General features: G+C 48.5%; 1 protein-coding gene across 6 annotated transcripts; it reads right to left on the minus strand.

Moving 5' to 3' along the window:
- Positions 1-12155: 12155 nt before the first annotated feature.
- LOC133352896 (zinc finger protein 768-like) lies at positions 12156-24733 on the minus strand. Of its 6 annotated transcripts, none has more exons than XM_061568892.1 (6): positions 24686-24713; positions 22442-22538; positions 21931-22075; positions 20516-21387; positions 19353-19401; positions 12156-17752 (listed from the first exon to the last, which is right to left on the minus strand). In XM_061568892.1, exons 4-6 carry the CDS (start codon positions 20870-20872, stop codon positions 17187-17189), a joined length of 972 nt encoding a protein of 323 aa, XP_061424876.1. In that variant the 5' UTR covers positions 20873-21387; positions 21931-22075; positions 22442-22538; positions 24686-24713; the 3' UTR covers positions 12156-17186. The 6 variants fall into 6 exon arrangements, with proteins under 6 accessions (XP_061424876.1, XP_061424879.1, XP_061424877.1 ...); XM_061568895.1 differs by having other exon boundaries at positions 22438-22538; positions 24686-24709; XM_061568893.1 differs by lacking the exon at positions 24686-24713 and adding an exon at positions 24504-24679.
- Between the last annotated feature and the right edge of the window lie 48 nt (positions 24734-24781).

The raw sequence follows: 24781 nt of genomic DNA on the forward strand, positions 1-24781 counted from the left end.
CTGGCGGTTGAAACGAACTAAACGATTTTTATTTTAACGTATAACTGATCAGTGATGCACACATCGATGATTTGGCTTTGATAACCAAATTTCACGTCGTATTTATCGCAGTGCTACAGCTGTATATAAAACTAAACCTTTTATTTTACCAGGTAGGCTCACTGAGCGAAATAGCTCTTTTTCAGAAGTGACCTGGTATTCGCAAAATGTTCGCTCAACGAAATGGCTTGTCACGTGGAAATTTACCGCAGCCAAACACTGTAGCCGCATGTTTCTCAATGTGGAGGGGAAAACCGGAGGACCTGGAGAAGAATCCACGCAACCACGGTCGTGGCACCACACACTCAGCCACTCGCTCACTCAGCCACTCGCCCACCACCACTATCACCATCAGTACCACTGTCAGTGTCGACAATGCGACGACGCTTGTTCCTCCGCCGTAGCCTTGCCGTGGTGCCTCTGGCAGTTGTGCAGGCGACTGGGCGGAGGATGTCAGCTCCATGAGCGACCTCCCCTCCTCCTGTGGTTCTTTCCGCAGCAAGCGCCCCATATTCTACCAGGATACTACGCATCTCACGAAAGTAGGTGCAGATGTGCCAACCCGGCCCGCCGACACGTTGTCTATCCACCAGAGCCTTGCGGTAGGCAGCGAGCAGGGTCTTCCACCGGCCCTGCACCTGCTAAGCCTGAAATTGTAGTCCCTGTAGATGCAGGCGGTCTGTGAGTTTTTCCCAAAGCCCCTTCTTGCGGTATTGGTTGCTCCTGAACGATTCCTTCAAGCACGTGTAGCCTTCTAGAAGCAGCATCGTGGACCTTTGATCCCACATTTGTATGGGTTCATCTTCCATTGCTGCATCTCCCACCGCCAACGCCTTTCCCTGCCCGACAGTGGCAGCCAGCTCTAGGTCCTGCTGCTGCTCCTGATCCAGATCCTGAAATTGATCTTGCTGCTGCTGCTGCTGCTCCACTTGCTGCTGCTTGAGCTGCAGCTGTATCAGAAAATCCAACTGCTGCTCTCGCACATGGACCTTTTGCTGGTCCAGCTTATGCTTCTGCAGCAGCTGGAGCTTATGCTGCTCCACCTGCAGGTGCCGCTGCTGGAGCTTCTGCTGCTTAAGTTGTCGCTGCTCCTGCTGCTTCTGCTGCTGCCACTGCGTGGAGCACCAGCTCTCGGCAACGGGGCCACTCGACATGTCCGCCGGCAGGGGGGTGCTAGAAGCTCGAGACATCACGGCTGTGAGAGTCGGGGGGGAAGTAGGACAAAAGAAACCTTCGCTTATCACTGCCTCGTAGCAACACTGGCTGGCATCCCACGGATGCTGCGAATGGCTCGAGGAGGCAGGACGGCAGGGAGGGAGTCTGGATCGCCCGGAGGTTGAAGACAACTGAACTCACCGTCCCGGGGCACCTATCTTTATTCTCTAAACTTCAAAGGCCCAGGGTGACGTCGTATCACGCGGTCAATCGGGCACTTACCCGTGCTTCCCATCGTCGTCCCTCACCACCGTCTCTACCGTGGCCTAATCCCCTTACTTCAAAGCCCCAGGGTGGCATTGTACGACGCAGCCAATCGTGCGCTTACCTGCACCATCTACAGACCCACGGGGTCTGCTGCTGCAGCCCCTCACCCATTGTTTTCCCGTGTTCATTAATTCTAACCCACTGGTCTGCCCTTCTGGCCTAATATTACACCCTCCTCCTCTCCCAGTGTCGTGAGTAACGTATTGCGGTTGGCCCAGTGAACCTTTTCCTTCTGTGTCCATACAATTGTAAGTCAATTTAGGGGCACCGCAATGTAACCTGTCCTGTGAGGGTCGGCCAATCTCCTGGCACCGGGAAACCGTGGGACTCTCCCTATAGGGGCCCTCCGGATTAAAACCCAATGTGCCAGGCAGCCCCCCCCCCCCCTCCGTCAGAACACTACGTGGGTGCGCTGTGTGTGGGTGTGTGTTTGGTGCGGGGGCCAGGAGGGGATCACGGCGTTTGCGGAGTTGCTCTGCAGTCGTGGCACCACAGGTGTCACGGTCGGGTTCGAACCCACGACCTCCTGCATACCAGGCGAGCTATTTAACATCTCACCACCGTGGCACCCCATATTTTGTGGGGGACCTCAAAAGCCAAGGCCCTCCCAGGCTGCTGCCGCTAAAGCCGCTGCATTAACTCGGCCCTGCCCAGGACGTACACCAGGCAGGGACGGTCGCCGGCACTCCTTGCCTGCGCCGCCGTCAAACAAACGCTGCCCTTCACCTCCCTGCTGCTGCCCGGCAACTACCGCGCATCTCCACGGTGCCTGTCACATTCTTTGTATTTGACACTTATCCGCTTTGACCATACTCCGGTCTCCCCGCCCGAACCCACCCGCCCAATCAGCCACCGTTCCCCCTTGCCCAACCTCGCGATGATTAATTCACGTGCCAAAACCCACGCAGCTTGGCCACCTGTCTCCATTAGTGCCCTCGTGATTTTGACAAATTGGGCAGATGTCCCGGGGAGGCCTTGCAACCTTGTGACCTTACCAACCTCTGACCTCCCGATCCGAAGGCATCGATTTTCTTCGCCCACTCCCCATGTGGTGTCATTTTCTAAAAAACAAAACCGTTTCAGTTCCCCCCTTGGCCTTAACGCTCAGCGGTGACGCATTTTCACGTGGGCCCTGTGAGGGCTTTTAAGCCGTTTCACTTTGTTGCTTCAAACAAAGGCGCGTGCTGGCATCGGGTTTTGTGATGTCATCGGTTGGTTGTTAGGGTGTTAACAATGTTCAACATCAGGCCTCGTGTTTGTGGGCGACGGATTTGCTTTTCTACGAAAGGTAAAGGTGCAGCCCTGAAATTTCTTGGCCACGTCAGGGCTGGCAGAAGGGGCCTCCACTAGAGGCCACTGTAGAGAGCCCCTCTGTAATGGAGCATTTGGCCCTACGTTTCCATGGTGATAAGACTTCTTGCAAGAGGTGGGGGTACCCACACTTTACCCCACCACACGCGGCCTGCCAATCGTAGACCAACTGGATGGACAGAGGGTGGCAAGAGGGATTTAAGAAACTTGCCCTCTTCATTCAACTGACGTGCCCGGGAGATTGAATGGAACCGGTGACCTGGATTACAAGTGCACTCACCATTAAATCGCTGCAACGTCCAACATCCAGAAAAAAAATATTAGTTTAAAAATCGAACCGAGAATCTCCCTTCTGGGCGAAACAATTTTTCGCTCGGTGTTTTGTGTGACCGGATGCAGGCTCTGCACTGTGGACCCCCCCCCCCCCCGTTCCCCAAATCTGAGACACGGTTCTTTGGTACCAGCCATTTAATGACGTCTGTTGCAAACCCTGAAATTAACAGGACTCACCTGGGGCGTCTTGGAGGAGGGGTACAACCGCAATGTTATAGGGGGTCAGTGGCACACACACACACACACGGTAGAGTAGTGGGTAGCTGTGCTCGTGGGTTAGGGTGTGTGTGGGTGCGTGTCTGTGTGGATTTGTTTACATGCATGGGCACATTTCTCGCTAGAGTTGCCACTAGGGCTGCCGCGATATTGGCGATACGACGACACTTCGTACGATATACGGTCAAGCGGTTTCAATAAAAAAAAGCGTCATTAAAATGTTTTACTCAGGAAAGCCTCGCTGATTCTTATTTTTTATTCAGGAGGATCCTGCTGAGTTTTCACAGTTAAAGGGGGGGGGGGGGGGTGACGATTGCTGTGTCCCAATGGAAGTAAATGTCGAGTCATCGTTCAATCACACCGTCCTTTTTGTTAGTTGCTAAATATCGTTACTTCGCATGCTACCGCCGCAAATTTTTATCTCACTTAAATAGCTTGCATCCTGATGAAATATTTGTTGAATTTAAAAGAAAGAAATCGTTTTTTTAAGTTGTAAATAATTGTCTATTATCCATTCAACAAGTTATTTTGCGAATTGCGTTTTTAAATGAATTGGCAACGTTGCTATTACAGGGTGTTTAAAAAGTTGGACCCAATTTAAAAGCAGTATATTTCACGATGGCAACATGTTACAATTACACAAAAAGTTACAAACGGTTTAATGAGTTAGCATGTTTTACTAACCATTTTATAAATGATCTGTGCCCTCCTGCTGTACGGACAACATCGAGACGATAGTTGAATTCGTCCCAAACGCCTCTCAAAGTGTCTTCTTCCACTGAAGTCACCGCTGCCGTGATTCTGTTTTGGAGGTCATCCAGATTAGTCGCTAATGGTGGCACAAAAACACGGTCTTTTGTGCCACCATGCTCTTTGACGTTGGCGGATCAATGCCAAAACACCGTTGAAACGCACGCTGCACCGCAATAACGAATTCAGTCTTGCTGAACTGCAGAACGTAAATCGCCTTGTGTTGCGGGGTCGCCATCTTGCGAATGACTGAGGCTAGGGGCTGTTTGTACGCTGGGAGAGGCATCTAGCGGTAATAATTTGAAACTCTATACCTCGCCCTTTCAAGTGGTAAGAGTTTCATTCATGGGCGGTTCGTGGTTGCAGAGATATAGCGATTTCAAATCGGGTCCATAATTTTTCAAACACCCTGTATGTATATTGTCACCGTTTTCATGGGTCATTGAATAATTTAATTGGCTTATGTCACCATTATTGTTGTCACTAAGATGTGTACTGTACAACATCTGTACCGTCGCAGGACGCCAATGACATAGAAGCTAGCAGCTTCATTGAGCCCTTCCTGCTGAAATAAGTAAAATGTAAAAAAAATCTAAATTGTAGTTTTAACTGACAGCATGTGCGTTATCAGCGTTGCAATCAATGTAAAGCCGTGTAGTGAACTTACGCTGAGGGACCCGCAGTTGAATAACGTTGAAGAAATCATTCGTACTGGAAGTAATGACGACAACAATACTTTTCTATGGCGTCATTTGTATAAATTTCACCGCAGGGCGCTGAACATCGTGAACCACGTTGACATCAAACCTTGAGAGAGAGACACACAACGGAGACACGACACGAATACAATCAAGGGGTGCGTCGGCGAACACAATAACAGACCAGGTGGGGCCACGGTACACTGCCCAGTTAAACGTAGAACGTTGGGAGGGCAAATATTGTGGGCTTACGTTGGGTCAACGTTCGCACATGCTTTGGAAGCATTGACTCAACGTTGGAACCAATTACCCAACCACGTGCCAAAGTTGGGTCATCGGTTCCAACGTTGAATCAGTGGTTCCAAACCACGTGCCAACATTGACTCAAGGTTGGAACCGATGTACCAACGTTGGCCCCCCAACGTTGCCCCCCCCCAACGTTGGGTCATCGGTTCAAACGTTGAGTCAGTGGTTCCAAACCACGTGCCAACATTGACCCAACTTTGGGGGGGTCATCGGTTCCAACGTTGAGTCAATGGTTTCAAACCACGTACCAACGTTGGGGGGCCAACGATTCTAAACGTTGAGTCAACGGTTCCAAACCACGTACCAACGTTGATGCAACGTCTGAACGTTGGCATATTGACCCGGGTAAGCCCCTGACATCATCGAAAGTCCAGACGATGACAATAATAATAATGATAAGAGTTTGATAGCACAACAAAGCGATACAATGCATCATGAAAAATGTATTGTTTGTTGGGGGGGCGGGGGCGGGTGTGACGGTGGAACTGATCTTGCGATAATCGTCTAATCGTGGATGTGTGTGTATCGTATCGTGTCGTGGGAATCGCCGTCGCGTTGAGCCGAGCGGCCACACATTGGCGACCGTCTCCCGACTACTACGGCTCGGCGCGTTTGCCTTTTTATTAACTTAAGATAACAACTCTCACCCCACCTCCCCCGGCCTCCTCCGAGTAAGCAATTTTAAAATAACTTGTTGAAATTGTATATATATGTACACACACACTCACACACGTATGATGTTGCAATGTGACACTTTTTTGGGAAGGGGGACAAACTGTGTGTCTCGATGTAAAGCTTTCGTGACTGCAGGGATTCATCTTCTTGGTTCTTTCGGTAAAGTCACGTAGAAGGGAAATAATAAAATAATAAAAATAAAACATGATAAAATAATTCTCAATAATAAAAATAAAACAAAATAAAAGACAGCGTCTTCCCGACAGACCTGTTCTTCACCTGAGGACGGCTGCTTGCGTTGTGGCGGAAACGTCGTGAGAATTATTTTATTATGTTTTATTTTTATTATTTTATTATTTCCCTTCTACGTGACTTTACCGAAAGAACTAAGAAGAAAAAAACTGTGTGTCGTGATATCAGAGTAGTTACGCTCGTACGGGGGGGGGGGGGGGGGGGGGGAGGTGGTGGTGTGGGCGGGAGGCACCCGATGAGGGTCGTGAGAGATTTTTAAGGACTCGGGATTATTACCTAACGCACAGTAGAACCCTGTAAGAGAGACGGCGGCACCACTCGCGTTTGTAGCCACTCGAGCGGGAACTGTTTCCAATAAAACTCGCACCTCGTACGAAGTCTTCGCCGTGTCCCTGTGTCGGCGACGCCGTTTCGCACACTTACCGCTTCTCCGACGCTCCGGTGGCCACGCACGATACAGACCGGTGCGCCGTGGTGTTTTCGCACACGACGTAGGAAAGATCCTCCGCTATTCGGACGCCACGGTGGCGAGAAGTTCGCCGCCTCGCCCGGTATGCAGGAGGAGGTCGTGGATTCGATCTCGACCCTGACTCCCTGCTGTATATTTCGGAGTTTTCGTGTCCCTCTCTCCGTGGTCGCGTGGATTTTTCTCCGGGTCCTCTGGTTTTTTTCCGTCCACATTGAGAAGCATACTTAGTTGCTTTAGATGTCCACGTGATAAGCCACTTCGTAGAGCTATCGTTTGTGGCCAGGTCGCTTCTGAACCAGAGCGACATATCTCAGTGGGCCTTACCTGGTAAAATAGAAAAAAAAAGTAGATTTTTTTGCTGAGTTTTAGGACAGACGAACTCCCTCCGTGCCGTTCAGTGGCCGATCCAACCCCCACCCAAAAACCTTCCGGTACTCCCCTCGCCATTGGACTTTTGCGTGTGTGGACCCACTGTGCTCGGCAAACCGTGAACAAAATGCATATTTGGGGGCCTGTGAAGGCCGGTCGATGAGACAATTAAAATTTACTTAGCAATTAAAATAGATTCTCATGACACGTGCATCTAGAAATCAATGGCACCCATTTTCTATTCCCTTATTGTTTGTGGCCCGTGACCAAACCAACCTGGGATCCGTGTCCAATGGTCCCATCAGGTCGCAGAAGCTAAGCAGGGTGTGTGCCTGGACAGTGCTTGTGCACGGTTGACCCACTGCGTAGGCTGCCAGTCAAGGGGCTCAGTAAACGAATTCGTTATTCTTGTTCAATTCGTTTATTGTGAAGCCTATTCAAAAGAATTCAGTTATTGGAAAAGATGTATCCTTAGGATGGTGATGAACGCACACTTCCTTTCAAACGTGCATTCTATTTGTGAAGAAGATAACATGTATGAGTCCTATACTGTATATATATGAACTTCTTTCGCACCGTACGTAGCCCACCGTGCTAATCGAATGAATAAATGTGGCGACGGAAACGGTGGCTACAGCGTTTAGTGCCCTGCACTGCGAACGAGACGACCCCCGTTCGACTCCTGCCCACGGCTAACGTCAGTGGCCAATGATACAAGAACCGGTGGTGGCTTCCACCTCCCCCATCTCCACCGACCCGCCGTGACCAGTGTGGTGAAGTATGACAACAACAACTGACGTGGCGTGGGGAGGCCTCCATCTATCGGTGGATCGAGAATGGCTGAGATGTTTTTTTTGCTGTTGCTCGCAAGGCCTCTAGGACCCAATCTTATCTTCACGGAATTCATAAAGCGCCAGGTCGCGTGAATGTAACGGTGGCGATGAGATGAATGAAATAGACGAGAGGACGCGATGCGTGAAATCAGTGATGAATGGATTGAATGAATTGGGAATGAGTGAGAGCCGTATGATGAGATTATGAAGAGGAAACAGTGACGGTGGCGGTTATGAGGGCGAGATTAAAGGGGTCGTGGGGTGAGCTCGGGAACAATGAGTGTGAGTTTTGAGTGCGGAGTGGAAATTAGCGAGTGAAGGTGACTGCCTAATGTGCAGAGGGAAGTTTGTTCCAGTGAAATGGGGGGCGAGAAGTGAGAGAGAGCGCGAAAGCTTTGATTGAGCACAAGGAGGAGGAGGAAGAACAGAGAGAGAGAGAGACCGCAAAGATTGAGAGGGCGAGAAGGCGACATAGAAAGATGCAAGTGGCAAGATATGGTGGGGCAATTGAGTGCGTGTCAAATCAAAACACGCTACATGTGACAGATTCTATCCAATCACGGTCAACACAAACTCAGCACATTCATCAATAGCATTGTGGCCTTAAACGAATTATATGAAATATGCGACGTTTTTGGGCAATTTATGTACTTACTCTTTGGTTCTTTCGGTAAAGTCACGTAGGTATAATATACATTAAATCACGACGTTTCGGGCGCAACACAAGCGTCCGTCATCAAGTAGGACAACCACAGCAAGAAACAATTGCTACTTCAGCAATTGTTTCTTGCTATACCTACGTGACTTTACCGAAAGAACCAAAGAGTATGGATCCCTGCAAGCCACGAAAACTTCAAATCTAAATGTATGTACCTCCAAACACGTAAAACGTGATTGTGTTACCGTCCAGCAGACGTGGAACCTTGGACCAAGGTTAGGCCAACAACGATCCGAACCGCAGCATCACCAAATTATTGTCTCCATAAAACAATGCCCGCAGTGGCCAATGTGACCTAATAACACTTTGGAAAATGTTATGAGAATGTGAATGTTAAATCTAGATTCAAAACTAATTTCTTTGGAACTCTTTAGTGTTGTTGTCCTTCCGCCCCCCCCCCCCACCGCGGATTGGCACGGTTGGCTACGTAAGTTGCGAAAGAAGTCCAACATACATACATGTCACTCAAGTTTTGCTGAATACAATGGGGATATTTTTATTTGAACAAATTGCTTCTCGTGGGAGAAGGATAGAGATGGTAATAGCTTGGAAGGGGAAGCCATTATCCAGCAGTGGATTGATCATGGATAACAATGATCATGATTTCTCCCATTTGTATGGGAACCCAAGGAAGGTTGTGGGAGTTTCGAGTTGCCATGCCTCCTGCCCACATTAGTAACACTCTCCCCAGGTAACAATGTTGGCTCAACATTGGCACATGGTTGAAACCGTTGAACCAACGACGGCCCAACGTTCCATGTTTACTGGGTCCGCCCGTATTTTGGCAGCTGTTGGGTTAATTGTCCATAACATCAGCCGGCATTCGGAATGGTGACGTTCTTAGTCACCATTGAACGTTTGCCTCACGTTTCATGTCTACTCGGGCAGACCTTTTTGTCCTGGGCTGGTGACAGGTTAACATGCCAATCATCATTATCATCATCATTGCATTACTGCTACGAGTACTATACAACGTGTCTGGGTTTTGGAATTTCTGGAGCGAGAGCTTGTGTGGTGAAAAAAAAAAGCCCCACCACCAAGAGCTGCAAGACAAACGACCATCGGAAAATGTCACCCCACCACCACCACAACCCAGCCATGCACCCCCCCCCCCCCAACAGCAGCCAGCTGCATTCCCGCCAAAAAACAAGGTCAGAGGATTGAGCGGCGGGGACAAAAAGAGTAGGTCGCCATGGCCCCCCACCACACACCCCCCTCGCCCCCCAAATCCAGCCAGCTCCTGATGGATTTATCCGTAAAGCGGTAATGGGGCCACGGGACCGATGCTTCTGCTGATGTCGCGGCTGCCACTGCTGCTGCCGCTGCTGCTGCTGCTGCGATGAAACCTGCTGTGAAAACCTTTCCACGGGGGTCGGCTCAGGGCTTTGATTTCTCGCCGAATAATTTTCCGGGTCGCCGCTGCTGAGACTTGGAGTTGCGCCTCGGGGGAGGGAGGAGGGGGTCCGACGACACGAGGTGGACTGGGTGCAATGCTGCCGCGCGGATCAGGATAGCAGGACACTAATTTAAGCGGCTTGAAACATAAGTCGCTGGCATTTTGGGTAAAGGTGTCTGAGAACGGATGCTGGGAATTTCGTGGCAAGGTGGGATAATCAATGCCTAAGGGCCAGTGTAGAACGCGGCATGTGGTGAGTGTTGTAGATATTTGATTGAAAAAACACAAACGGTTGCGCTGGGTAGGACACGCGTTTGCACGATGAAGGAGGGCCCGTTGCTGACACGCGCAATGGAGTGGCCTCCACGAGTCTGGTGACCCAAGGGATGACCTAAGGTCACGACGGTGGAGGACCATCAGGGCAGATCCTTGAACGCCGAGTATCGACTGTGGGAACGTGGGATCTCGCAGAGGGTATAAACGCTGTGGCGAGGTGTGGTGGCATTAGTGGCTTTGGTAGTTGATGACATCTTGATACTGGATGTGGCATGCCAGGAGCTGACATTTTTTTTCTGGGTCACCAACCCGGACAGACTTTGGCTGAAATGAATCCGTGGGTACATATGAGGGAAATCACGTCGAAGCCATGTGTTTCTCATGCCCCTAGTGGCGGTGTTGTTGTTAGTTAAGGTTCAGCACATAGTCCTCAAAAATCCGGGATAATCCGGGGGTAGGATGCCCCGGTAAATCCTTTTTTCTTAAATCCCCATTCATTACAGGTTAACCAGGCCTCCAAGTAAGTGTTACACCTGTGCATTGACCTGGGCTGTTATTTATCACGGAATAGTTCCCGGGTACGAAGATAGACTGGTCGCCAACCCGGACAGACCCAAGTTAAACTGGTTTAACACACGACAAATATTATCCATAATACAGGTTTTTTAGATCGCGACCTGTATTATGGATCAAGTTAAACTATCGTCAGTTGAGAAACACAAGTGGCCATTTGTGCGTTCCCTCTTCCGGAATGAAACGCGCCTGGGAAACCGGTTAATTTCCCAAATAATTTCCGCCTCGATTTAATCAACGAGTCTGTAAAAAAAAAGTACCCGGGCAATTCACGAGTGTTTTCATGGTGAGGTGTATTCATGGGAAGCCTGTAAATCATAGAGGGAAGAGTCTCTTTGGTTTTCCCTGACACCGCATACCCACTCGGCACAGAAGTACAACCTTGTGTTGTTACACTGCCCCGCGACGTAGCTATATAATGGCTTTGTCTGTGCCGCGTGTCGAATTACAAGTCCCTGGGGCCACCTGTGCGCTTTACGGCATTTGGGTGGGTTTCGGGTCGTGCTGCGTGCTGGATTTCACACGCTCACCAGTCCCCGGCGTTACCAACGCACTGACAAATATCTCAAGCTCGTACAACCCCCACCCCCCGCCGCGACCCGTCCACCGCCCCGAGGCAGTCTCCCATTCTCCGAAACCCTGGGCTCCTCGTCCGACTGCGAGCCAAACCCACAGCGTGATCTTGTTTCTCGGCGCATACAACGAACTCGACACAATGTTAGAGCAAACAACTTTAAACGGCCTCATCAACGCATTCTGCCGCGGCTCTCACGAACCCCCCCCCCCCCCCACTTGTGCGTACACTATGAACTTCTTTCGCACCGTACACCCATCCGACTACAGTACCGAATTGCTGTCCGTATCATCGCGTGAAGCTTGCACAATCTGAAAGGGCATCGTGGCAGATCCAGTGCCATCTGTGCACAAACTCTGGGCAAAACCGCCACTGGTGTAAAATATTCTGTCAAACATTTTTCGACTCAACTGCGAATTTAGCGGCGGGGGATGCGGGAGGGGGCTCATCCCGCTCTAGCCCCCCCGCTGAGCCGATGCTGAGATGGGGGGGGGGGCGTTTACAGCCTTCACCACGCCAAGTGCTCACTTTGCATGTCTAATTAAGAAATATAAGGTGAACTGTCTGGATGTCATTGCCAATTAATTTCTCCGCTTTACACGATGCGCCCCCCCCGGGGGGATTGCGACGTGTGGACAGTGAATTTAATCGCTGGTTATTGTCGTTGAACGCCGCTGCCGAGGCGTTATAAATTACTGTTAGCAGACTAAGTGACCTCTAAGCATTCAGACAACAACAACAACAAAACACCCTACAACGCATTTGTCAATAACACTATGGCCCGAGAGGGAAAACACATTTTTATTGCCAATGGTCCTTCCTCATCGCAAACTGACGGTGCGATGTCATGTCGGAACAAGTACCATTGAGATTGGACACTCGGCCACGGAAAATAAGATATTTATAATGCAGGTTTTATTAAAATACCAAAATGCAAGCTGTATAACATATTTATTTGATCCCGAGAAAGCAAACGAGGCATATTTATAAATTGCTAAACAAAACAAATGATAAAGGTCATTCATGTGCTTGGCAAGCTGTTGACAACAGCAGAGAGCCTTTTCCATGTTGTGCCCCATTTTCCACCAATCACAATTGTGCTCGAGGTATCCAGTCAGAGGACATTTAAATCGAGTCTGTTGGCAGTGAGTGGAGCACCACCTAGCGTCCAACGAAATCACAGAACTACCTCGACCGAGGGTCAACCCACCTCTTATGAATGAATCACTTAATTTCCAGAGCTCTAATCATCACCAGCCATGACCTATCCACTGCTGGATAGGCCGAATTCATGGCCCCAACTCCACTGTCGACCCTCTCTGGCGCGTTTACTCTGGCTGCCACTCCATCGCCATTGTCGACCATCAGCCATCGTCCCTTTGAGTGACGTCCCCTGTGCTGGCTGCTGTGTTTCCCACTCGTCTGTGGCTACCTACTCACCCCTCTGGAGTCATTCCCTTCGAGAGCGAACAAATACTGTGCAGAGCATTGCAAATCTCAATTATTATCAAAGTAATATTTTGTTCTCTTGGCTCCTACATACATACAGTACTAAATATCGGCTTCGAGAAAAGACCGATGCATTTCGAATACCATTTCGCCCAACTTTTGTGGTCTATGGAAAGGCATTCAACTCACTGTAAATGGATGCGGTCATCCAAGCTCTTATAAACCCGAGGCCTAAATAAAATATATTGAAGAGCAATGAAATGCATTTACAAAAATGGAACGGCCACATTGAGATCGCACTATGTAATGGGACGCACGCTTAAATGGGGCTGGGCGAGTTGAGGCATATTCGCAAAAGTTATGCACAGCCACGGTAAAAGATGTTTTCCAAAAAAGTCATTGGAAAAATTAAGGCATACATATTCTTATAAAATATTAACCCGTTTCAGACTCGCTTACAGCAGGACAGTCATTAGAACTGTCTATGAGAGTGACCTCAAAGGAGACATTTAAACAAATTAAAGTTGCAAAGTTGAGCTCAGGATAAATACATTATGAGCAAAACAAAGGTCATGCACAAGTTGGCTGGAAAATAATAGGAGACGACTTCCAGGGGGGAGACCACAGGGAAACATAGCAGAATGTGTACCGAGGAGTTACTGTTGGCAGATGGGGATCAAACCATTGAAATGAAGACAGCTGCAAAAATCCAAAACTTAGCATTAGTTACCAATGCATACAGCCATTGCTAACTGCAATGATACCACCGTCTCTCTACACTTTGGGAACACGGTTTAATCACCGGTGGCTGAAACCCGGATTCAAACCCAGGAACTCGGCAGTGCTGATTCAGCCTCTCGACTGCTCACTGCCTCGTGAACCAACTCAACGCATCACGAGCGGCGCATTTTGGAAGTGGTGCGATTAGACAGCGAATAGACGCATAGCCACGGATATATACACGCGGGTACGGGGGCGCTTACACGAGGCCCTCTCACTGTGCGCGCAGCGAAGCGGGCGGTGGGTAACAATGCGCCCTCTAGTGTCCCTTGCAAGGGTTGAGCGCATTGCATTGCCATTTGCAGCGCTGTAACAGCATGCAATGAATCCGCGAGAGAATTAATGATAAATTATATTAATGATTTAGGCCCATATATGGGGAAATTGGGCGGGACTTTTGCCAAACAAGTAATACCGGAACGGGACAGGACGTGTTTTTAACAAGCCAATGCTTGATTACACGGGAATAGACCGATTTTTTTACGATACGAAGCTTGATCCATGATCGAACACATCGCCCCATGTATTGATATTTTGAATACAATTTCTTGTAATCGTTAAAGTGATTCCTAACACATGATTTAAGGATCGAAAGCGACACATGATTTTTGGATCTAAAGAAATGATTTGTGGATCGAAAAAGCCCATATTCGGCCACCCCTTGACGCTGATTGGCTTCCTTCTACATTAACATAATGTATAATTCATTGCCGTAGATTCATTTTATCCAGTTGCAGCGCTTTTCAACCAGGTGTTAAAAGCATTGCCCTAGGACAGGGGTCGGGAACCTTTTTGACTGGGAGAGCCATAAAGCCAAATATTTCTAAATATATTTCATTGAGAGCCATATAGTATTTTTAACGTATAATAAATTAAATGTCTTACTTTTAATGTGACTTCTGGTCACGGGACCCGTGACCCGAGAAATTTTATCTTCAAAACTAATTTCTGTTTACTTGAAAATGACACAGTAGTATTAAGCAATATCACAAGTATTTTAAAATCAGTTCCAAACTGATTTTATTTTTATTTTTTTCAACTCAAAATTTTCTGGGAGCCATATGCCGTCATCGGAAGAGCCATATATGGCTCGCGAGCCATAGGTTCCCGACCGCTGCCCTAGGAGCTACGTCCGTTGGCGACAGGGGAGGCAGGGTGGCAACAGGGGCGGATCCAATATGAACAGAATATTTGTAGAAAGTTGTATTTCCATTAGGAATTCACCCAAGACAAAGACAGCTAAATAGACCTGTGTTACCCGAAGCTTGCCGATAACGAAGGCAGCACCGACAGGATTCACCTCGCCAGTTAAGGCGATGGAATCACGTGTCAAGCGCGACGCTTGAATCCGTGCGTATGCATGTCTTTCTTGTCAAATAATATAATCAACTACACTACAGGCTCGGGTGAAACCAAAACATGCAAATAATACTTGATTTGAAGCTTTCGTGACTGCAGGAATCCATACTCTTTGGTTCTTTCGGCAAAGTCATAAAATAAAATAAATCACGACGTTTCGGGCGCAACACAAGCGTCCGTCATCAGGTGGGAAAGCATGGCCTGCTACTGAGGCAGACTGTTTTAGATCCCATCTGTAAAGGATGTGAATTCTGACATGTGTAGCGCCATAGGTGGGCTGCACTTTCCTGCAACGGCAGACAGCCCAGAAGCGGTTGGGGGCTGCGGGGGATTCTGGGATCCCCCACAGCCCCTCCCAACGGTTGGGGGCTGTGGAGTGTTCTACGATCCCTCGCAAACACTCCTAACGGCTGGGGGGCTGCGGATGCACTTTCCTGCAACAGCAGACAGCCCAGAAGCGGTTGGGGGCTGTGGGGGATGATGTGATCCCCCGCATCCCCTCCCAACGGGTGGGGGCTGTGGGGTGTTCTACGATCCCTCAGAGCCCCGCCCCTCGACTGAGAAAGGTATATAAGGCGGACCTCTGGAGAGGTTCGTGGCAGTTGAAGACCTGCTAGTGTAGAACCCTGGACCTCTAGCTCCTGCCGTCCTTTTAAGGGCCGGGCCTCTGTGAGGCCAGTGGTGGACCCTGGGACTCCCTTGCCTACTGTCCTTATAAGGGCCTGGTCTGAGGAACCAGTGGTTGGACCTGTACCTTGGCTGGGTCAGGTCAGACAGCCTCCCATAGGGTATCATAGCCGGAGGACCTGGAGCGTAGCCGGAGTAGGCACGCTACGTAGGCGGCGAATGATAGGCTGAGTGGAAGAAATACAGGAGATAGACTGTACGAGAAGTTGGTGTACAGTAGTTAGGGTGGTGTGTGTGTGTAATAAAGACGTGGCCCCTACAATACCCTGGTGTCTACAAACTGAGTTGTGGTTGCGGCAGCAGTAACATTGGGGAAACGAAACATGTCTCGGACCGCGTTTGTGAACACAAGGCAGATCTGAAACACGGTAAGACCAATACCTCTGCCGTTGCCGATCATTGTTTTAACACTGTGGGCTCACACAAAATTGATTCTTCCAAGACGGAGGTACTCTGCAAACCTACCGGCTACCTTCAAAGATTTGTTCATGAAGCTATCCAGATATATTAACACAGACACAACTTCAACCGAGAGGATGGGTACAAACTGAGCAATCATTGGAAGGACGTTATTAACCAGGTAAATTCTTAACCGACTGTGATGTTTCCATCCTACCTGCCTATGTCAGCTGTTATTTCCGACTCTCTGTCTCTCTCTATACCGCTCTCTTAGATCTCTCACGTTCACCCTTCTTTTCTAGTGACATGCTAATTTCTCACATTAACATCATGCTAATCTCTCACATTAACATAGCCACTTCCGTGCCCTCTAATTTCTCACATTAACATCATGCTAATCGCTCACATTAACATAGCCACTTCCGTGCCCTCTAATTTCTCACATTAACATCATGCTAATCTCTCACATTAACATAGCCACTTCCGTGCCCTCTAATTTCTCACATTAACATCATGCTAATCGCTCACATTAACATAGCCACTTCAGTGCCCTCGTCTAGGAGGCCGCTTTCCTATCTTACAGTTACATGCTAATATCTCACATTAACATCACTAGCCCCGGCCACTTCTTTATGACCCTTGGGCTACACCCATTTCAAACATTTTAAAAGTCTGCCTCAGCAGCAGACCATGCTTTCCCACCTGATGACGGACACTTGTGTTGCGCCTGAAACGTCGTGATTTATTTTAATTTAATTTTATACCTAAGTGACTTTACCGAAAGAACCAAAGAGTATGCAAATAATACCTTACCGTTTGATATTTATATTCTACCATCTACATGTTGAGTGCAGTGGTAATTAACGCACTGTGCAGTGAATTCGGCAAAATGAGTTCGATACCAGGCAACGGCTAACACCAGTGGCAAGCGATATCTTAACCGGACCTATATCAACCTACACTAATCAACTTGCTGATTTATGGTCATACAACCCCACTATGGTAGACACAGTGTCAGGAGGCTCTCATCCAACAGTCGATTAACAGTGGGCTCAAACTAAAACTAATCTACATATTATAAAACAAAACCTCAACACAAATCGTCACTAATCCTGCCGTCAGGAGGAATATATAAGAATTGTTTTTTTTTTGTTGGGCAATGCTCTTAATAGTAGAGAAATATGGAGGGCCATTGCCTGGAAACGTGTTATTGGGGGGGGGGATGGTGGCAGCGTTGCCGAGTCAGAACGCAGCCAGGCCTCTGTGACGGTGATGGATGTGCTTGAGCAGCTCTCTCGACACTCGGAAACGTTCGGGGCAGAACGGGCACGTGCCGTCGCGGCCCTGCCACCAGTGCTTGGAGAGACGGTGGCGCTGCAGGTCAGTGCTGTCGCGGAAGTTGCGCTGGCACGCCTCGCAGAACTTGAGCTTCTGCCCGGCGTGCACCGTGCGCTGGTGCCGCACCAGGTTCTCCTTTGCAGTGAAGCGCACCGGGCAGTGCTTGCACGGGAAGAGCGCCATCCCGCCGGCCCACTTCTCGCCGGCAGCAGCAAGGTCGGCCGGCTGCTCCCAGGCAGAGCCGTCCCTTGGTCGGCAGCCAGGATATCCTCCGGCCGTCGAACGTGCGCCCTGCTCCCCGGCGTCCCACAAATCATCGCCGCTGCACTTGGTAAAAAGGGCGCTCTCTTCCGACTGCAGGTTCCTTGCCAAGTCCTGGGGGCCAAGGAAGACGTGGGCCTCTCGTGCCGAATTGCCGGCGCGAAACTTTCGTCTTCTTAAGTCCGGTAGGCTACGGTTGTGGCACGGTTCTAAATGTCGTAAGAGAGAATGGATTGCAAGACAAAGTAAATATGGGAGTCGTAGAGAGGTCGCAGCTCTGTCGTGAAGGCATGATAACTCCCATTACATGAACCAATCGCCTGCCAGGAAGACAACCAACCTTGAATGCAACATGGCCGGCATGCCATCATTGCTCTGGCTGAGGTATGTTTATCTTATCTTATCATAGGTTATAACACATTCCTGCGGAGGGAGCTGGTAGTAACGTTGGGTTGCTCGATCAATGGCCAGGGTCAACGGCAGCGTGGTGTATTCCGCAAATATTCCCGACTGTGAGGGCGGGCACAAGCCGGCGAGTAGGTTAAACGTTGAGTTTTATAAGGGCACTACGAGGTGACCAGCCCCTCCCCACCCCTCCCACCCAGCCCCACCCCTCCCACCCAGCCCCACCCAGCCCCTCCCCACCCAGCCCCACCATCCCCACCCAGCCCCACCCTCCCCTCCCCACCCAGCCCATCCCTGCACGACGGACACAATAATCCCTTGTGGGCTGGTGTAACCAGGAGGTTCCTACCAGTATAACCAAGGCACTAAACAGTGAACTATGATACAAGATGGTGGGCGAGATGAAACGAGATGAGTGGATCGGATATGTAAAATTAGGTGGTGGTGACGATACCTGGAATAAACAAAAATAGAAATTAAATGAGTGGATTGATGTTGGGTGACCATGGGGAGTTGGGGACGGGGAAGACGTTAGTACGAGTGGGGAGGACAACAGGGTGAGAAGGAAGGATGGGAAGAGGAAATAAGTGGGTCTCTTAAGAGAGGAGCGGAAGGTAGTGAGAGTGGGTGTTTTTTTGCGGGGTAAGGGCAATTTATTCCAGTGAAGAGGGCCTAGGAGAGAGAATGAGCGAAACCGAGACTGTACGTACGGAGGAGGAGGAATAGGAGACAGCAAAGATTTAGAAGACAGAGAGCAGGCACGATAAAGTAAAGTAAGATGGGCGAAGAGAGGTACGGAGGAGCCAGGCCATGGAGAGATTTATAAACTAAGGTAAGACATTTAAAGAGGTAACGATAATAAACAGGGAGCCAGCATGGCTCAATGAGGAGGGGTGATGTGAGATTGGAAGGGCAGATTAAAGATTATAAAGGCAGCGGCGTTTTGAATTTGTTGGATTAGTTTTAACACATAGGATGCTAGACCGATCATGAGAGAATGCTATTAATGTTACCAATTATTTGTCATTTATTACGTAATGTTATTATCAGCAGCAGCAACAATCTAATCACAAGTGGTCCTGATTACTCATAAAATCTCGAAATTTTACGACACACAATGTCGTAATTCTCACATTCACTGGTAAGTACGACAAATCTTATCTTAAACCAAATTGATGACATTTGCTACTGTGCAAGTCGTTCTGTACACGTCTTCCCAGCCTAGGAAGCGGTGGCTGTCTCGTCTTCATCAATGAGTCAAACAATGGATTATGAGAAGACTCCCGTGGTTGTACTGTACCAGGAAAACATGCACGCGACTTTAAATCTCCCGACAGCTCAGTGAAGTATTCATGAGCGACACGCTTTGAAAAAAAAATGTGCTCAGTAAAATAATTCACCGACCTGGAGAGAGCTGCTCCATCGAGCTGTCCATGCTCTCCCACTCGTCACCCTGCCAGTGGAAATCAATTTGGTTCATTCATACCAAACATAACATTTAAAATGTGGACAATCTGCACTGAGGACCAAAATGGGCATCCACTAGTGTAAAACACGATGCCACAAGCTCTGACTGCATGGGAGGGCCAGAAGAACGCAGTGCATCACTGCATATATTTAAGGGCCTCGACACAGAGACGTGGCTTTCTTTGTGTGCCTATGTTTGTTCTCTCTCTATGTATCTCTGTGATATCTGTCTGCTTATATGTCTGTCTATATGTCTCTGGTTCTGTGTTTTATCTCTCTCTTAAATTTAGCATTCTCAGGAAGAATGTAATCAACCAGGTAGGGTGTTGACTGTTATGTTATCCGACTCTCTGTTGTATTACATTCCATTTCTGAGTATACTAGATTTGTGTTTCTATTTCATTTATACCTGATGATGATTGCTTGTGTTGCAATCGAAACGTCGTATGCTAGTATTTAATTTATTATTTTATCTTTATACGTGACTTTACCGAAAGAACCAGAGTAATTCCTGCAGTCACGAAAGCTCCAAATTAAGATTGCATCAACAAAGTCCATTGTTGTACTGTACTTTTATGCTCCCATATCAACGCTGCCCACCTGTAACAACCAGCACGAAGTGTTTTACTTATTGTAATGTATTACTCTCATTACTCTTTTTCAGGACGGTCCTGCCAAGTATTTGCAGTGAGGGGTGATGATTGCTATGTGGATTCCAGTTGAGTAATGTATGGGTAAAATGTAAAAAATGTGTCTGATCAAATAACCCCCCACATGGCATGGGGAGGCCCTCATTCAGCAGTGGATAGGCAAATAGCTTTAGATGTACACTATACAGACAAGGAGTGGTTTGAATCGATTGGAATTTGATTTCCAGATTTTGTAATCTGATCTTCATGAATTTTCACCCATGTCAAAGTTAAATCCAAGGGTGCATAGGACTCCAGCAATAGGTTGCTTTAACACAAACACTCCACGAGTTCCGCTGTCAGTGTGGCGCTGCTAAAACAAGCAAATGGGGTGGCACGAATCTCCAATTGGCCATCCTAAGCCAATGGTAAAAAGTATCTCCATGTACGTGTACAAGCTGCAAGCCGTACCTCAAACGTTGCAACATTTGAAGGTGAGCAATCCTCCGGCTCCTGTTTGATGCCGTCCGGAGGAACTGTCATGATTATAAAACCAGCATCATCAGGGATGCAGGCAGCGCCCTCGTCCCTGTGGCTCATGCGCCGGCCTGTTGTGTCGGGTCGAGCAGAGGCTTGGGGGCGCGGGCCCCGTCTGCTCGTGCCCAGGATTCTCTGGGCCCTGCTGTGGCTCTCGGGTTGAGAACGGGGGGTACTGGACCATACCTCTCCGTTGGTGGTCTCCACTGGGAGCTGTGGCTCTTCCAGAGAGACCTGCTCGTTTTTTATGTCGATGACTATCATGTTAAGTTGACTGGCGTGCGTGGCCATATGCAATGGGACCGAACCATTGCTGTTCGGCGTCTCACAGTCTCGCTTGGCCCCAAAGGCAGTGCCTTGGTTTCCTCGTCGAGCCGAAGTCTCCGAGGGAAAAGCTCGTTTGAGGTTGATGTGTTTCAGAAACCCGAGCTGCCCGCCACCCTTCCACGCTATCTTTTTGTGCGACGACGGCTGCGGGGACTTTGCGACGTTATCGCTGGCGTCGGTAGCCGCCACCGACGGTGAGCCAACAAACAGGCCGCCTGCCGATGAAGCCCTTGCAGGCGAAGACGAGCTCCGACATCTGGAGGAAGCCGGCAGCCGACATTACGTCCTCCGAGTTGAGGCCGGTAAGAGTGAGCCGTGCGGTGTACATGAAATCGAGGATGACAGCGAAGGTGGAGGGCGCCAGGTTGTCAAGTGTCGCGGTGACGATGCCCGTGTCGTCCCATGACTTGGCCAACATCTCAGGAAGACTCGAGAGGAAGAGTGTGCGGAAATGCACGCTGCAGGCAGAGAGCACATTCCTGCGCGCAGTTGCAGAGACACACATTTGTAATGCTGAGCAACGGGTTTCCCCCTCTCCTTGGTCATGAAGATTTAATTCACTTTGCACACACACATACTAGGGTTGCTTGTCCTGTGAGCTTAGACATTTGCAATGAAACTCCTCTTATTCACCTTCCCATTCCTCATTATTCATCATAACCCACAGCCGTGAACAATTCACTGCTGCAAGGAATCAACGCCAAGTTGTTACGATCTCTCAGTCTTGTGATGAACTCTCTCTCACGGTCACTTATATTTCTTGACAGCCAATATGTCTGTAACATAGATAAGTTTTATACATCCATGCCCGTTTCTTTTACCCGCTCTATTACCTGCACTTTATCCATACCTCCTTCTGCAATTTTGCGCTGCCCTCCTGTGTGCGGACAGGCACTGCTGCCTTGTATACACCATGCAGACCTCCCCACACGTCATGTCGGTCACCAGAGTTATTCGACCACGATTGCCTTGCCGATCGTAACTCGTTAATTCTCGTTTGGTCACTGGCACTGCTGTTTCACCTGTGTGCGGAGAAGCGCTGCTCCCTCACCAGCACCTGGCAGTCGCAGAAGAGGCCGCTCTTGCGCTGTGCGTTGAGGTCCCGCAGCAGCCGCGAGCAATGCAACGGCAGCTCCATGGCGCCTCACGGAGCACTGCAGATGTGGCCTAGAGTAATAGCATAGCGGTGACCGCGGGATCCCTGGTTATGACGAGGAGGCACGAATGGAGTTCAGTGTTACACGGAAGCGATTGTCGATATACCCGCTGTAATGGGGAGACGTGGAGTTCGGTTGCACACGAAGGCCAAATGAAATTATTCGCAGATGCGTTGCTCGTGCAAGGTTATCACAAAGATACTATCTTTCACAGGCAATCTGCAGCAGTTTTTCAATGTGTTCTCCAGGTGAATATTTGCAGGGAATTTGGCACATTTTGACCATGGCACCAGCTCACGTGGCCTACTCATTTTCAAATGTCATGGAATCTTTAACGTCTACTGTGAAGCAGTATGTACAGTTAATACATACTCACGATTAATCAGGGCAGCTGTGGAACTGTGAACCTCTGCGAACCACTCGGTCATGTCACTGCTCCAAACTCGAGATACATGGATGGGAACTCAAGATCTCTGGTGTAATAGCGAGACAAGAGTGGACAGAACTTAGCGTCACATCGCATGCTAACTCCATATGACGCATTGCCCCGCTCCACACGCTTGGGTTTATCTACGGGTGCTCCGGTTTCCTCGCACGTACAAATACATTGTTTAATAACACCTTAGTACAGCATAGAGGACCGCAAAGCTTGGGGAGAAATTGACACCGGCTCGTTGCGTGGCTGCCGCCTTCTTCACGCTTGTCTGTGATTCCTTCGAGCGCTTCAGAGTCAGTTCTCTCTCTCTATTCGAGAGCAGCAGCACTGTTACGAGTTGAAATGATGACTGTCTGAGGCAGGGGATGTAATCTCCCCCCCAATATTCAAATATGCTCAAAATGTCCCCCCAATATATTGCTATAAAATAGATTTCTGTTTGTATGATTGTGGTTATGGTTGTACTTATTAATCCCTAATCTCTGCCATTGCATACAATAGGAACAAGACAAGGTAAAAAAGAAAAATCTAGATTCAATGTAATACAATACACTATTAGACATTATTGTTAAAAATAAATAAAAAGTCCATCCTATGTGTTAGTGAATTTTTTTTCTATTTTAGGCAGGAAATTCGTTTTCAAATTTAAGATTTTTTTGTGGGGGGGGGGGGACGACCCCCAGATCTCCTGGAAGATTTGGTCCCCCCCAATGTTGGCTCCATGGCTACGGCCTTGATCTGAGGTGACCAAGAAATAACGTGGGCACACATCAACTGTGTCCCATATAGAGTGGATTTTTTTCTCGGGAAACTTTTTTTTGATCAAACAGCAAATCGCATTCATGAAGCTCAACAACTCCGCGGAGTGCAAAGCAACGTCGACCTTTGTCACCGGCCAGCTGCGTCTCCATACAAAAAAGGACTCTACGGAAAAATAACGAAGGTTTTTATATTCTTGGTTCTGTCGGTAAAATAATTAAAATAAAATAATTAAAATAAAATTATCACGACGTTTCGATTGCGACACACGCAATCATCAGGTGCGAACCACTTTTTATTGTTATATTTTTATTATTTTATTATTTCCCTTCTACACGACTTTACCGAAAGAACCAAGAATATGAATCCCTGCAGTCACGAAAGCTTTAAATCGAAACGGGGGTTTTGTTGATAAAATCAATAAACTGTATCGGGGGCCCCCCACTCGTGCATTAACTCTCCTTGTTCCCCGTACAAACACGCGTGTTAGCGCATCTCGATGTGTGTGGACACGGAGGAGTTGATCTAAACCCAACTCTCATCGCGGCTGACTGTGCAGCAAGGTGGCTCGCAATTCCACCGTTTCAGTTTCATGTATTTGGTGTAGCCTTGTGAGCCATTCGGCTCTTGAATCGGGTGCAACCGCAACAAACAAAAAAAAACGAGAACATGAACAAGAAAACATCTTAAAGTGACTATGCCCAAACAGAAAATCCAAGGAAAGACAGCAAAATATTGCAGAAAAAGCACCGTACACCAACGCTGTGTGCAAAAATCCCAGTGGGATGCAAGTCAAACAACAACAACCACAAGACAACTTAGATTAAAGCCATCAGTCTAACTCCGTACTACAACAAACAAACATGGCCAAACCAAAAAACTTTTCGAAATCACCAAAATAAAGCCATAAAAGCAATGTAACAGTGATCATAGGAACTGTGACCGACTTTCACAATAAACGACACAAACAACATGTACCACCAAACCCTGTAGCCATAGCTGGCTGCATGAGTCACTCCACAACAGCAGCAGGAGCATCAGTCGGAGTATCAACATTTTTGCAACGCACCTTTAAAGATCAGCACACTAAATCAAATCACAGATCATACTTTGCAGCGATCATCCGAGTAGTTCAGTGAAATATAAACACGCACAAACCACAACCACGCTGTATATAAGCACGCATGAGCTTGCAAGCGCCGAGTGCGGGCAAACCCGCTAATCAATAAACACTTGAACTCACCCGGCACACCACATCCAGAGACACGTCTCTCGCTGTTGATGGCCGTGGCTTACTAACTCGTCGCCGCCTTGCTCCGTGTCTACCAGCGACCCGTTAATATATTGAGTGAAACGACTAAACACCGGGCGAACAATAAACAAAACAACAATAACAACAAACAACAACAACAAACACCAACACACCTCGCTCCGTCGCTCACGTGTCCGCCCCCTGCAGGTTTCCGCCAATGCCGCGTGACGTCACCGCGACAACCTCGCGTCGTGATTGGTCGAGCAGCC

This window comes from Lethenteron reissneri, chromosome 42, assembly GCF_015708825.2.
Source record: "Lethenteron reissneri isolate LAM-NWPU_2019-01 chromosome 42, ASM1570882v1, whole genome shotgun sequence".
NCBI classification, from domain to species: domain Eukaryota; kingdom Metazoa; phylum Chordata; class Hyperoartia; order Petromyzontiformes; family Petromyzontidae; genus Lethenteron; species Lethenteron reissneri.